Source organism: Gasterosteus aculeatus, chromosome 18 (genome assembly GCF_964276395.1).
Source record: "Gasterosteus aculeatus chromosome 18, fGasAcu3.hap1.1, whole genome shotgun sequence".
Taxonomy (NCBI): domain Eukaryota; kingdom Metazoa; phylum Chordata; class Actinopteri; order Perciformes; family Gasterosteidae; genus Gasterosteus; species Gasterosteus aculeatus.
In genome coordinates, this window is record NC_135706.1 from 11,350,734 (window position 1) to 11,363,175 (window position 12,442).

Consider the following 12,442-nt stretch of genomic DNA (forward strand, 5'->3'; position numbering starts at 1 on the left):
CACGATGATAAGCCCTCATAATGATAAACCGCTACAATGAAAAATAGAATACTTTTTGATTTTTGAATTTAAGCAAATTAACTCATTCGATTCCTCGTTTCCGGCCGGGACGAGAACAAAGGAGTGAGGCCTCCCTCGAGGGCTTTCCGAACCCTTAACCATATAAACCATCATGATAAACCCTCATGATGATAAACCCTCACGAGGATAAACCATCACGATGATAAACCCTCACGAGGATAAACCTTCACGATGATAAACCCTCACAATGATAAACCCTCATGATGATAAACCCTCACGATGATAAACCATCATGATGATAAACCCTCATGATGATAAACCCTCACGATGATAAACCCTCATGATGATAAACCCCCACGAGGATAAACCATCGCGATGATAAACCCTCACGAGGATAAACCATCATGATGATAAACCCTCGCGATGATAAACCCTCACGAGGATAAACCATCATGATGATAAACCCTCGCGATGATAAACCCTCACGATGATAAACCCTCACAATGATAAACCCTCATGATGATAAACCCTCACGAGGATAAACCATCGTGATGATAAACCCTCACGATGATAAACCCTCATGATGATAAACCCTCGCGAGGATAAACCATCGTGATGATAAACCCTCGCGATGATAAACCCTCATGATGATAAACCCTCACGAGGATAAACCATCATGATGATAAACCCTCGCGATGATAAACCATCATGATGATAAACCCTCGCGATGATAAACCCTCACGAGGATAAACCATCATGATGATAAACCCTCGCGATGATAAACCCTCACGAGGATAAACCATCATGATGATAAACCCTCGCGATGATAAACCCTCACGATGATAAACCATCATGATGATAAACCCTCATGATAAACCCCCACGAGGATAAACCATCGTGATGATAAACCCTCATGCTGATAAACCCTCACGATGATAAACCCTCACGAGGATAAACCATCATGATGATAAACCCTCGCGATGATAAACCCTCCCGATGATAAACCCTCACGATGATAAACCCTCACGATGATAAACCCCCCTTTCACTGCGGAGCAGCGCGTCAGCAGAGCTCTCATTCATGGATAAACATGCTTCGCGTCTGGCAGCAGACGACCCGGAGGAGCGAGCGGGGCGAAGCCACAACGCAGAGCTCCCATCACCAGTAAGCCCGAGTCGCTCCCTGTCTTTATTTATTTTTGCTCAGCCGAAGGACGTCGTTCGCGTTCCCGTGTGCGTATTTCAGCCTTTGCGGTTGTTGTTGTTGTTGTTGTTGTTGTCGTCGTCGCTGTTTTCCATTTGGCCTGTAACGATGACAGAGCCGCGTGGCTCCGCGTGCCCGTGGTGTTCATTAACTGCGCCCCAGCTCTCATTCCGTGCGGATTCCCTCGTTTGAGCCCGTCGAGGTGGAAAGATGACTCAACGTAGCAGCCTTCAGCCGCTGATGCAGTGATTTATAGGAGGCCTCGGGTTTGCGCGCAGCGCGTTCGGTGCCAGCGCGTCAATAACAGTCAGACCTAATTAGCGTCTAACTCGCTTTAAGCGCGCTCCGTAAAGCCAAAATGCTATTGATCTGTCATGGATCTGTGGTTAAGGCTGTCGATCCGGTTGGTCTGTAATTGTTTTTCAAGCCGTATTGATTTGCAGTGCTATTCAAAAAGAGCAGACCAGAGGTCTCTAGATAGGTTAAAAAAAGATAGTTCTTTAGCTGCTGTAGTGCACGTGTGATACAATAAATTAGGACGCCATGTGTAGAACAATAGAGCAGAGAGCATACGCATCAAGGCCATTTACGCCACAAAAGGGTTGGTGATTCATCTCGATTAGACAGAACAAAGTTGTAATTATAGAGGGTCGGACTTCAATTGACTGGGAAAATTGCACCAGGATGCATTCCTCCTTGCCTCTGCGAGGCTCACAAGTGACTAGCTGACCCTTTTATAAGCAGGATGGTGCCTTCAAGTGCTGGTGGAGAAGTGTAGACGCGATTGAGGGACACCAGGGACCAGTTCGCCTTCTCCTTGAAGGATAGAAGTCACTGGAGCCAGATCTTAACAGGATGCTACGTTCTTCTCAAAGCTCTGTGCTGTAAGTATCATATGTTTGTGCTGCTTATAATCTAAATTGTCTGGACAAATGTACAGAATTGGAAGTTACTTTGTTTTATTTTGTTCCTAAGATGTCTAACTGACCCCAAACATCGAGAACACATGAATACTTCTGTCTAGTGGGGAAACATTTCACTTCACTCAGTAAATACCGCAGCTTCCGATCACTTTACCACCATAAGTGTAAAGCAGTTTTTTTATTTTATTTTGCCTCCAGCTGGAAGTGAAGGTGCCCTGAGGCGGAGTCATGGGCTGTGGGGGGAGCAGGACCGATGCTCTGGAGCCCCGATACCTGGAGAGCTGGACCAAAGAGACGGAGTCGACGTGGCTGACCAGCACGGACACCGATATCCCCCTGTCGTCCATCCAGAGCATCCCCTCGGAAAACTCTGAGGCCGGCTTCGCTTCGGAGAAAACAATCAGCCCCGGTACGAAGAGTGGACCTCGACTGACGGATGAGTGAACACTTAATTGGGTTCCTCTCAGGAACGGGCAGTAGTTTAATCATACGGTTGTATGATTGAGCACTCAATTAGGTTTTCCCCCACAGAGCACATCTTCTTATGTTCTCTAGTTAATATTCATCTTCATTTTATGATCTGAATCATTTGAAAGAATAATTTGACTGCGTTATCAATGAATGGCCTCTCTGTACACTGACAGCATCTTTCTGAGGCACGACTCATTTCAACAAGAAGCCACACTGAGACTCGAAATGAAGACGTGAAACAGCCGTGGTGACCCTCATGATGAGGATGTGTGCCAGACTAAGCATTTGTTCTTTTAGGGTCCAGTTAGAAAAAGATTGATCCGACTATGATTCCGCTGTCCTCCGGTGCTCTGAATTATAGGTGTGGTTTTTTCTTTGAAGCCTCAGGGGAAATTCATCAGTAAATGGACGTAATCAAAAGCCGCTGTGCTGAGTCGGGTCGCCATGGCGACCGATGCCGCAGATAGTGAATCCAAGCAGAAGTGTCTTGATCTAATTGGAAGGCATATTCGTCTTCCATTCTGCAGATAAAAGAGGTCCAGAATTGGCTAAATTAATTTAAAAAAAGAACATGAATATTCCCAGATTATGTGAACAATCACCAAAGTAGTCCACCTGATAATGCCAAAATTATTACTGCTATTACTGTTACTGTCAACCACGACTAGATGACTCTAAATCTTCCGTCTTTCTACTAAAGTCGCCTTTGTTATCTGATAGGGTTGATTAATAGCTCCCTCATGTGTACATACATATTTTAGCTCCATTCATCTGTGAGAGACGGAGACCCTGTTGATGAACACTGATGAAAGCCCACTCGCCCCCCCCCCAGACGCCCGACACACACCACGCTGACCTTTTCCTTTGGTCCCAGTTCCAGATTTCTTCGAGGACGGCCTCCCTCTCCCGGCTCAGGCGTACCTGAAGGTCTGTTCGGCCGTGCCTGAGGCCAGTCTGAACCACGTGACGCCCGCCGGCCCCCCTGCCGCACCGGGTACTTCTCCACCCAAAGAGGCGGCGTCGCCGTCCGCCGGCACCACGGTGCAGCGCAGGAGTGTTCTACACACTGAAGAGATTGTGAGACTCCTGTTGTTATACGTTAAGTAATTATTTTATATCATTTGCTGTCATGTTTCAGTAGTAAAAGTAGTTTTCAATTGCTCCTCTAATGTAAAGTGTTGATGCTTCTCTTTGCGCACAACATAGAGATCATTTATTCTGCAGATTTATTGAAGATAAAAATAGCATAACATCTGCTTCTGTGGTTAAATACATGAATACACTATATATATAGCAGATGTAGAATAATGAAAAAACAACTCAAAGCTCAATTGCTCCTTTCTGATGCCACAATCTTAGTCCCGTATTTGACGATGTCCCATCTTCCATCATCAGACAAAGTGGCAGGACAATCGGATGTCGACCAAGCAGGTGACAATCACAGTGACTCAGAGCATCCATCGGGTGGACAGGAACGGGAAGGTGAAGAAGTCCCTCACCACCTACGAGGTCATGAAACCCGTGGAGAGCCTCAAACAGGTGGCCACGCAGAACGCTCGAGCTCAGCGAAACTAACTGAACGTCACTGTGAAACGTGGGGAACCGCTGAAAGCACAAGGAGCTACAAGTTGGGTGATATTGGAAGTACAGCTCGTTCTAATAAGAACTAAAGGAACACGGAGGCCGTGGAGGGCTTTCATTCTGTGAAACGCACGTCATAAATAAATATAAAGAAAACACCTACGCTGACATTTTACAGTGTCAGTCCAAAAATAAATGAAGAAATTCATGGTTCATCACAGAAGACACTTCTGGGCACAGTTCAAATTTCACTCGAAGCTAAAATGCCTTTTTTGCTGCTAATTTATGAAGCTTTTGAGGACAAATATAAAAGTAAAACCAATGCTACAGCTACACATATAGTTTGGTTATTTGACATTGATACTTATACCATGTAGTTGCTGCTGCACTACAACCTCAATGGTTGTACTATTGACGGCGAGGCCGGGAAAGGAGCTTGTGACGACAATGTAAAACATTGTCTTTCTTTCTTTTGTCGCTTTGTACAATACAGTATTGCATTTTCTTATCTAGATGTTTTCTAATGACAATAAATCCAACCAAAACATTAATGAACCTTCTTTCAAATGATTTCACAAGCTGTATATTTGTTCAAGGAAAAATTGGTTTTACTTGACAACAACACGGGATGAACAAGCGATAAATAATAAACATTCACTTTTGTGGGATCATCAAACATATTTATACAGCACGCGAAATATTGGAAAATCTCTCTGGGAAGTGTCATTTGTGTAAAGCTGCGGATTAACAATTGCAGCGGCTCCGAGTGGTCCTTTCGGGGATCAGAGTCAGTTCTGGGGTCCGCTTTGCAATGAAAGTGTGTGAATCTTCTTCTGAGGGTTGTAACGTATTCGGCCCGATCGAAACGATGGCTCCTCCTTCTCCATCCACTCCCCCGCGCAGAAGTCCGGGAAGAAGAACCGGATTTCTCTTTGTGCCGACTCAACGGAATCTGGGGAGAATTGAGATGAAACCCGGTGAACGATTTGAAAAGGTCGCAACGTGTGCGCGACGCGACAGCCCACATCCACGTACGGCGTGCTGACAAAACACTCCCCCTACCGGCGCCGTGAGCCGTGTTCCGCGTGTCTGTGAGTCCAAACTGAGCCCTGATACTATCGGGCGAGGTGTATCTGGCTCGGAACACTTTGGTCGGCCCCATCAGCTCTCTCCACTGACGTATGGCGTCCACCCGGGCCAGAACGTAAGCTCGCATCGGGCCGCTGCGGGAACAGAACCAGCGCTGCTTTGAGTGGTCAAGATATGAACGAAACCCACGTGAGACGCTAGCGTGCAGCTGTTGCAAACGTTCACATTGTAGACAAAAATAATAATGTTAATTCTTTTTGCAATGCAGCGATCCACGTGGAGCTATCGTGAGAATTCTACGTGGATATTTTCGGACAAATCGCTCGAGGTCTGCTGTCAAATTATTAGTCAGTGATTTTCTGAGGATGAAATCATAGCTTGTTCTGCATCAGCCCTCCGGGCAGTAACGTGGGACGGGGGATTTCTCTGTCGTTCTGTTTCAAGACACATCAGACGCAACACATCGTTTATCCAAAGTGAATCACTCGACACTGTCGGGGGTTTTGGGAGATTGTTCAAGCACGGTAGCTCACTTACCTTGACATGAATTCAACAAGCCTCTGGTAGAAGAATCGCTCTGTGAAGCAAAAAAAAAGTATTTAAATGTGCGTTACTGTAATGTTCCACTTATTTTATTCCTTTCGTGTATCTTTATCTTGAACATTGTTTATTGTTGTTTTGCGGCTACTGGCTGACGTAGGGCTACCAAACGGAACAATAAAACTCCTGTAACCTTTAAGCCAGGGGTGCTCAATACGTCGATCGCGATCTACCAGTCGATCTCCAAGGTACTATTGGTAGATCGCATGACAAGGTGAGGTGACATAGTCATGAACTGACGCTATACAAATAAAGTTGAGTTGTTTTGAATAAAAAAAACTAGACGTCAGCCTATCAGCCATCCCGTCACTTGATTGATACACAGGACGACCAGTCAGATGACATCTGATTTTTTTTCCCCGTACAATTAGGTCACTGTGCGTGTTCAAACAACGCCCCTGAGCGCTGCAAAGCTAACAAGCTAGTCGTTAGTTACATCCTAATTTATCGCTCGTTTTTTTCCGTAAGATTTAACGTAAGATAGGGTATAAAAATGAGTGGGGGAGCTGGACCAAGTAAAAAGAAAAAAAACTATCACTTTCATACGGAATGGGAGGAGGACTTTTTTTTCACAATGACATTTTCAAAGTGCGTTTGTCTCGTCTGCCAGTCTACCGTCGCAATACCAAAGAAGGGAAATGTGGAGCGGCATTTTCGGACTCTTCATGGAAAATACGACACTGGACTATGTATCCCTGGCTGATTCAATTCAGTGCAAGTCATCAGAGTGAGCTCAGGTGATGGCAAAAAATGTACATAATTATGTTGTTCAGTCTGTTCAGTTCTGAATTATGTTGTGTTGTGCAACATATGTGGTTATACATCAACATAAGTTGTAAGAATCCTCAATATATTTCTCAATAAATATAATGGGTAGATCATTTTGACTTGGTCATTTCAAAAGTAGCTCCCATGCTGAAAAAGTGTGAGCACCCCTGCTTTAAGCAGTACTGAATGAATCCCTTGTTTAACCTAAAAAGCATATGTACATTTCATGTGTTCGTTGGCTCAAATCACCAGAGCAGCACTTTGTTCTAACGAGTTCCTCCACGCACCCGAGTGTTCAGCGTAAAACCTCTCGGAGTCCCGTCTCCTCCACGCGAGATCTCTGCATTTCACAATTAAAAATTTGTTGTCCAGTATTCTCTGGTGAAGAGCCTGAAAGAGAAAAACAAAAGTCATGTTACCTTGTTCTGCTGCACCGCAGCTGATGTGTTTGGATCGAAAATCCATCAATGAACCCACAATTTCTTTGGATTATTCTATTCGACTGGTAGCTAAAGAAAATTAATAAAAAAGTAAGTGGTAGAAAGTGGAAGGCAATTTCTAAGAGGTTCTAAAATAACCGAATAAGTTGTATATTGTCCATGTGAGCGAGCTCACCTGTGACATGACGGGATGAGCCACAGCATCCGGTTTGATCACCGCCAGGGTGAGCTGCAGCACCTTGGGGAGGCGAGCCGCTGTCACCGGCATCGTCTGCAGCGGAGACAGACGTTCACGTTAGACGTTATCGCTCGTAGAGGTTACACCGCGTCAGCCACAGTCGGCTGTGGACGTGTAGCGTTGAGCTAACGTGAGGTAGCGTTAAGCTAACGTGAGACACCGGGTGATCCTGCAGCATTAACGCGTAACAAAAAAAAAACGACGTAAGCAGGGTTGCAGTGGTTTTTTTTGTCTTTGACGATTTTCCTTGAGTACGGAACTGTTTAAGCATATATATTTTTCTGTAAAAAAGTTAGAAATAACGATAACGTCACTGACCTCGGTCCAAATACCGGTCAGTTTGAAGAGGACAGCACCGCTACAGTTGCTAGACACGTTAAATAACGGTATTATTGTAGAAAATATAAACGATATATTTTGATATGGTCTTCTTCACAAGTTTTGCTTACGTTCATGTAACTACCTAGTGTAAAATAAACGTGATTTTAACGAATGGCGAACATATCGCGGTGAGTCCGTTTGATAATATTGTCCCCTAGAAACTAAATCACGATACAAAGTTCCTACCACGAGGGTGACACTAAAAATGAAGAAAGTGACATTCAATTAAACGGTTATTCTTTTTGACCCGAGCTTGAATAAAAGTGCCTGTATGTCGTGGATGTGATGGCCAGTTTTATTAAGCTATTCTGGGGAAATAGATGACGCACATTACATTTTCTCACATCATAGACGAGGCCACTCTGGATCAACATATTCTCTTTACTCTTAAATACAGGTGATGAAGCAGAGTGGGAATAAGTGCCTTGCACAATGGCACTGCAAGTGCATCTAGTTTCCCTCCATACGCTTAAATCCATCCTCAACTGAAATGACCACCAAAATCCACCTTTGCCATGTTACTGTTCCTGAATACCAATTAAAATTATTTTTAAATAAATTGTTTTAAAAATTTAAAAATTTAAAATTGATTATTTATCTACTAAAAAGACTGATGATTATGGTTCTTCATTCGTATTATCCCTGTTAAATGCAACATTCAACTTAAAAATAGAAATATGAACTCACTTTTCCATTTGATATCATTTAAAAAAAAAGTATCTTGGTGGATGGACTATGAATTATTATTAAACTGTTATATTTTTTAATATCTCCGATCCTCAGAGATGCAAGCAGGTCAACCTGACAACAAAGTCACCTTGCACAACGTAAAACACAGTTTTAGAAAGTGTTAAAGCGTAGATTATGGTTGAACCATTGACGTCGTAACTGACCATCTCTGACAAGAGACAGCGACACAACGGCTTCAAGCGGGGAGATATCTGAATGCAGAATGTCATCAATGCGGGAGATCAGACGTACAGTATAAGTTACAAACAGGGAGCAAATTCCAGCAATGCAAAATGGCCACACCCTTGAAAAGAGGAGTGTGTGTGTGGGGGGGAGTTTGACATTCAGAGAGAATAGGAGGGAAGAAAGGGGGGATGGATTTTGCCACATAGGTTTCTTCCACCTGCCCATGTCATGTGACTGAGGGTGACACCACAGCTGTTGCCGCCCACGAGGGGGAAGGAGCAGAAGAGGGGAGGCGTTGTGTGGGTGAGAAGTTGAATGAATATGGCATAGAAAAATAATTACTTATATACAGACTATGTAATAAGTGTGTGCTTATTGGTACAATTCATTTGACTGCAGTGGAGCTACTCACATCTTTAAGTACCACTTTGGTCAAAATCCTTCTTAAAGTACATCAGCTAAATTTACGTAAAATATTAAAACTAAGAATGCTTGGTGGAGTCAGTAGTTTCTAAACAGAGGTTACAAAATAAACCTTAGGGGTTGTGCATTGATTAATGAGAGATGAAAGTTTCCCGTTTTAGAGCTGAAAGACTGCCACAAATATTCAACAGGGACACTTTAAAACACTTTTTAAAGGATGTTTTTGTTAGAAAATGTAAATCTTTTTGACGCCTCACAATCTCTGTACATGTCAAATACCTTTAATAATTTTCTGTTAAATCACCACAGATTACTGAAAAAGTTAACACGAAGGCAAATTAGCCCATGACGACCTAATGACAGTTTTGCCATATTTATGTATTGGCAGATTTAAACTGGAGTTCTATGGCAACCTTCAGGGGATCCACTGTATGTACGCAAGATATTCACAATTCTGACAACGTGAAGGTCTCCTATCAACACATTTTTTTTCCATCCAACAGAAATGCTGAATGAACCAGGACTGAAATCTTAAAGTTTACCACTAGAAGCTTGTGGGAATCAATCATTGGCGTCGGCGAGCTGAAAAAGACCAAAACCAAAGCATTTACTCTCTAAAACCAGGATGAACAGGTTCGAGGAGCGAACACAGACTGCCGTTGATCACCGATGACACTTGCTTCCAACATCCTCATCTGGGGGGCTGATTCAGCTGACCCCCCCCTACCACCACCACCACCGCCGCCGCTCTCTGCCCGCCATAAACCTCATCTCTTGTTTTATCTCTGTGTCACTGCTGCTGCTGCTGCTGTTGTTGCCTCTCACGCAGTTGTCGTCTCCTTTTGGTGGGAGTCGGGCAGCTGACCGACGACCCCCACAGGCGCTTGGGTGTCCGCAGGCGGCTGCACATTCATTCATTCAGCGGGAGACGCAGTAAAAGAAAATAAATGTAGTACAAGGGAGGATTTGTAGAAAAGTTTTTAGTTTTAAGATGAAATAATAGACACATGTTTCTCACAAAGTGGCCTAAAATTAAGTGGGAGTGATAGTGGTTCAAACGTGGGGTTTGAAGTTAATCTTTAAACGGCACGGACGTGCCCATCACTGTGTACACTGTAGGTTGAACCTGCATCCAATTTGTCTGCAGGCAGAATGAAAGATTCAATACAAATGAGGAAGAAAAGCGTTCAGTAATGATTGAATATTGACATGTTTTATAACAACAAAACTCGTCCATAGGTTTGTATTTCTGGTAACATGCCACTATTCTCCCTTTGTTTCCACTGAAACCATTATTATGTCCTGTTAATACGGTCGATTCTTTAAATGATTTGAATAACATTGTCATACTTCTTTGTACATTTCACTGTTGAAAAGAGAGTTCAGCTTTGAATACTTTAAATACAACGTTCAATCCAAATATAGTCGAGGGATGTTATGGATCTCGGCGGTTGTCCTGTTTGAGTCTTTTGGGAATGCCGTCGCTTTCTGAATAAACCTAATTCATTATGACATACGATAACATTCTCTATCTCTCTCTCATACCTTTTTGAAAAGAAGTTTTAGTGGGAAAACAACATATGCCTCTTTTGCATGTTTACTCCGGTGTGCCGCATGTCCCCCATCTAAAGGGTCTCCAAAGGGGGACACGGAATCCCTTCATCCTAATTGTTTGGCTGGTGAAAAAAGTTAGGGGTGTGTTTCCTGTCATAACAACAGATCAGAGCCTAATTAGGACGCCATATTGTAAGAAATCGACGAAAACCCCCTTAATGTTAATGTTTTAGATTGTAACCAAACAGCCTCATCCAGACTCTCATGGACGGGATAAGTTGTTTTTGCAGTCCCTCATTCTCAAATCTAATGAGCGCACGGCATGCGTCTAAACCCCCCTCCTCCCTTGTGAGTCACCAGAGTGAGTCGCCTTCACCTCCCCATCACCTGTTCTCTCTCTTAGCCTAAATGCTGGTGACCTCTGATCTCTCCGCTGCGTGTGCTTTACCACACGGGACCAGGCTCCCTGCAACAGCTGTGTCAACCTCAGCCCAGGCAACTGTTGTGCCCGGGGAAGGACAGCGAGCGGCATTAATGTCGGCCCGCGTAATGACTCAGCGACACGAGATCAGGCGCTCGGCTTTTACATTTGGTTCCTCGTTGGAGCGTCGGCGTCCTTACTTTCTTATATTGTGGCGAGGTATTAACACACAGCAGCACTTTGCTCCCATCATTTTCCTTTGTGTTCATTGCTAAAAGCCACTTTGCAAACGGCGCCGCTTTTTTTGCTACCTCACTTTCCACAACAATCTCAACAAAACAAAACATTTAGTCAGTTGTCGTCTAATAGCTGATTTAAGCCAAAATGTCAAAATGTCCACCTCCCGCGGGGGAGTTTCCTCCAGAAGAACAGGGGTTAATCGGCGAGGTCGGTCCATCTTGTGCACGTGCAAGACCTGATCTGGTGTCAGCTGCCAGTTTATTAATACCAATAGAAATGCATGCGATCCTCCGTTGAAGAAACTCTGAGGTTACTCAGTCTAAGTCTTACCTGCTGTCCCGGAGGGAAATTATTTCCCCCCCCCTGCCAAGGAACGTGTGTTGTGACCTCCCCCGAAGCAGCGGATGGGTATGACAGAGGGGAACAAAGTGATTAGCAAACAGGGGGCCCCGGTATGTGAACACGGGTTAAAAATAACCTTCTGACCCAATTAGTAGATAACAAGCAGCACAACCGCTGACTCCCCGTGCAGTCTTGATTTTCCTTAAAAAAAAACAACTGCATTGACAGTATTGAAATCCAAAACGGCGAATCTCACCCGGACATTTCATCAGCGTGTTTTACGAGGGTTTTCCGTGTGATCCAGAAGGCCTAAAAATGATCCCCCAGACTGACGATTGGAACTCAAATAAATTAAACAGAAGAGGAGTTGACAGATGAAAAAAAAAAAGAGTAAGATGAGATCATGTGCGTGATGCACGCCGCACGATGAAAGAGAGGCAGATGATTAGATGAGAGCCGGCTCGTGATATTCCTAGCGCCCAGATATATCTGGCAAGGCCTCGCTGCATAGCTGACATTAGTGGAAATGTTGCATTTGTGATACACCCTGGCTTTGCGCCATGGGAAATATTGAACAACTGTCGAATTTAGACAACATCCCGCGGCGGAGAGAAAAAAACGGGAGCCGCAATAGATGCCACGGGGGGCATCTATTTGTGGACGCCGGGTGCCTCGAAAATAGCGAGAGGTTTGAGTTTCAATGTAAGCCCCCCTCTCTTAGCTCGAGCTTTCTGTGAATGAGGCCCGGGTTCCTATCGCACCCAACCCCGGCGCTGATTTTAGAACACAGGTGTTGACCTTACCGGAGCGGCTTGTGCTTGCAGCAGAGGAA

At 44.2% G+C, this 12,442-nt stretch overlaps 2 protein-coding genes and 1 long non-coding RNA gene across 8 annotated transcripts; 2 read left to right on the forward strand and 1 right to left on the reverse strand.

Annotated features, from left to right (window-relative positions):
- Positions 1-902: 902 nt before the first annotated feature.
- On the forward strand, positions 903-4,750 carry baalcb (BAALC binder of MAP3K1 and KLF4 b). Of its 5 annotated transcripts, none has more exons than XM_040160777.2 (5): positions 903-1,185; positions 1,966-2,108; positions 2,346-2,556; positions 3,493-3,695; positions 4,014-4,750. In XM_040160777.2, the coding sequence occupies exons 3-5, from the start codon at positions 2,376-2,378 to the stop codon at positions 4,191-4,193; spliced, it is 564 nt and encodes a 187-aa protein (XP_040016711.2). In that variant the 5' UTR covers positions 903-1,185; positions 1,966-2,108; positions 2,346-2,375; the 3' UTR covers positions 4,194-4,750. The 5 variants fall into 5 exon arrangements, with proteins under 5 accessions (XP_040016711.2, XP_040016710.2, XP_040016706.2 ...); XM_040160776.2 differs by having other exon boundaries at positions 1,001-1,185; positions 1,969-2,108; XM_040160772.2 differs by having other exon boundaries at positions 1,017-1,185; positions 1,969-2,108; positions 3,493-3,716.
- A 35-nt stretch (positions 4,751-4,785) lies between these two features.
- nme6 (NME/NM23 nucleoside diphosphate kinase 6) lies at positions 4,786-11,658 on the reverse strand. Of its 2 annotated transcripts, none has more exons than XM_078093251.1 (6): positions 11,599-11,658; positions 7,272-7,367; positions 6,944-7,046; positions 5,826-5,865; positions 5,262-5,422; positions 4,786-5,151 (listed from the first exon to the last, which is right to left on the reverse strand). In XM_078093251.1, exons 2-6 carry the CDS (start codon positions 7,362-7,364, stop codon positions 4,988-4,990), a joined length of 561 nt encoding a protein of 186 aa, XP_077949377.1. In that variant the 5' UTR covers positions 7,365-7,367; positions 11,599-11,658; the 3' UTR covers positions 4,786-4,987. The 2 variants fall into 2 exon arrangements, with proteins under 2 accessions (XP_077949377.1, XP_040016712.1); XM_040160778.2 differs by lacking the exon at positions 11,599-11,658 and adding an exon at positions 7,653-7,937.
- On the forward strand, positions 8,791-10,575 carry LOC144389375 (uncharacterized). The gene is made up of 3 exons (XR_013453372.1): positions 8,791-8,933; positions 9,442-9,482; positions 9,557-10,575. It is a non-coding gene; the product is annotated as an uncharacterized LOC144389375 (long non-coding RNA).
- Positions 11,659-12,442: the final 784 nt, after the last annotated feature.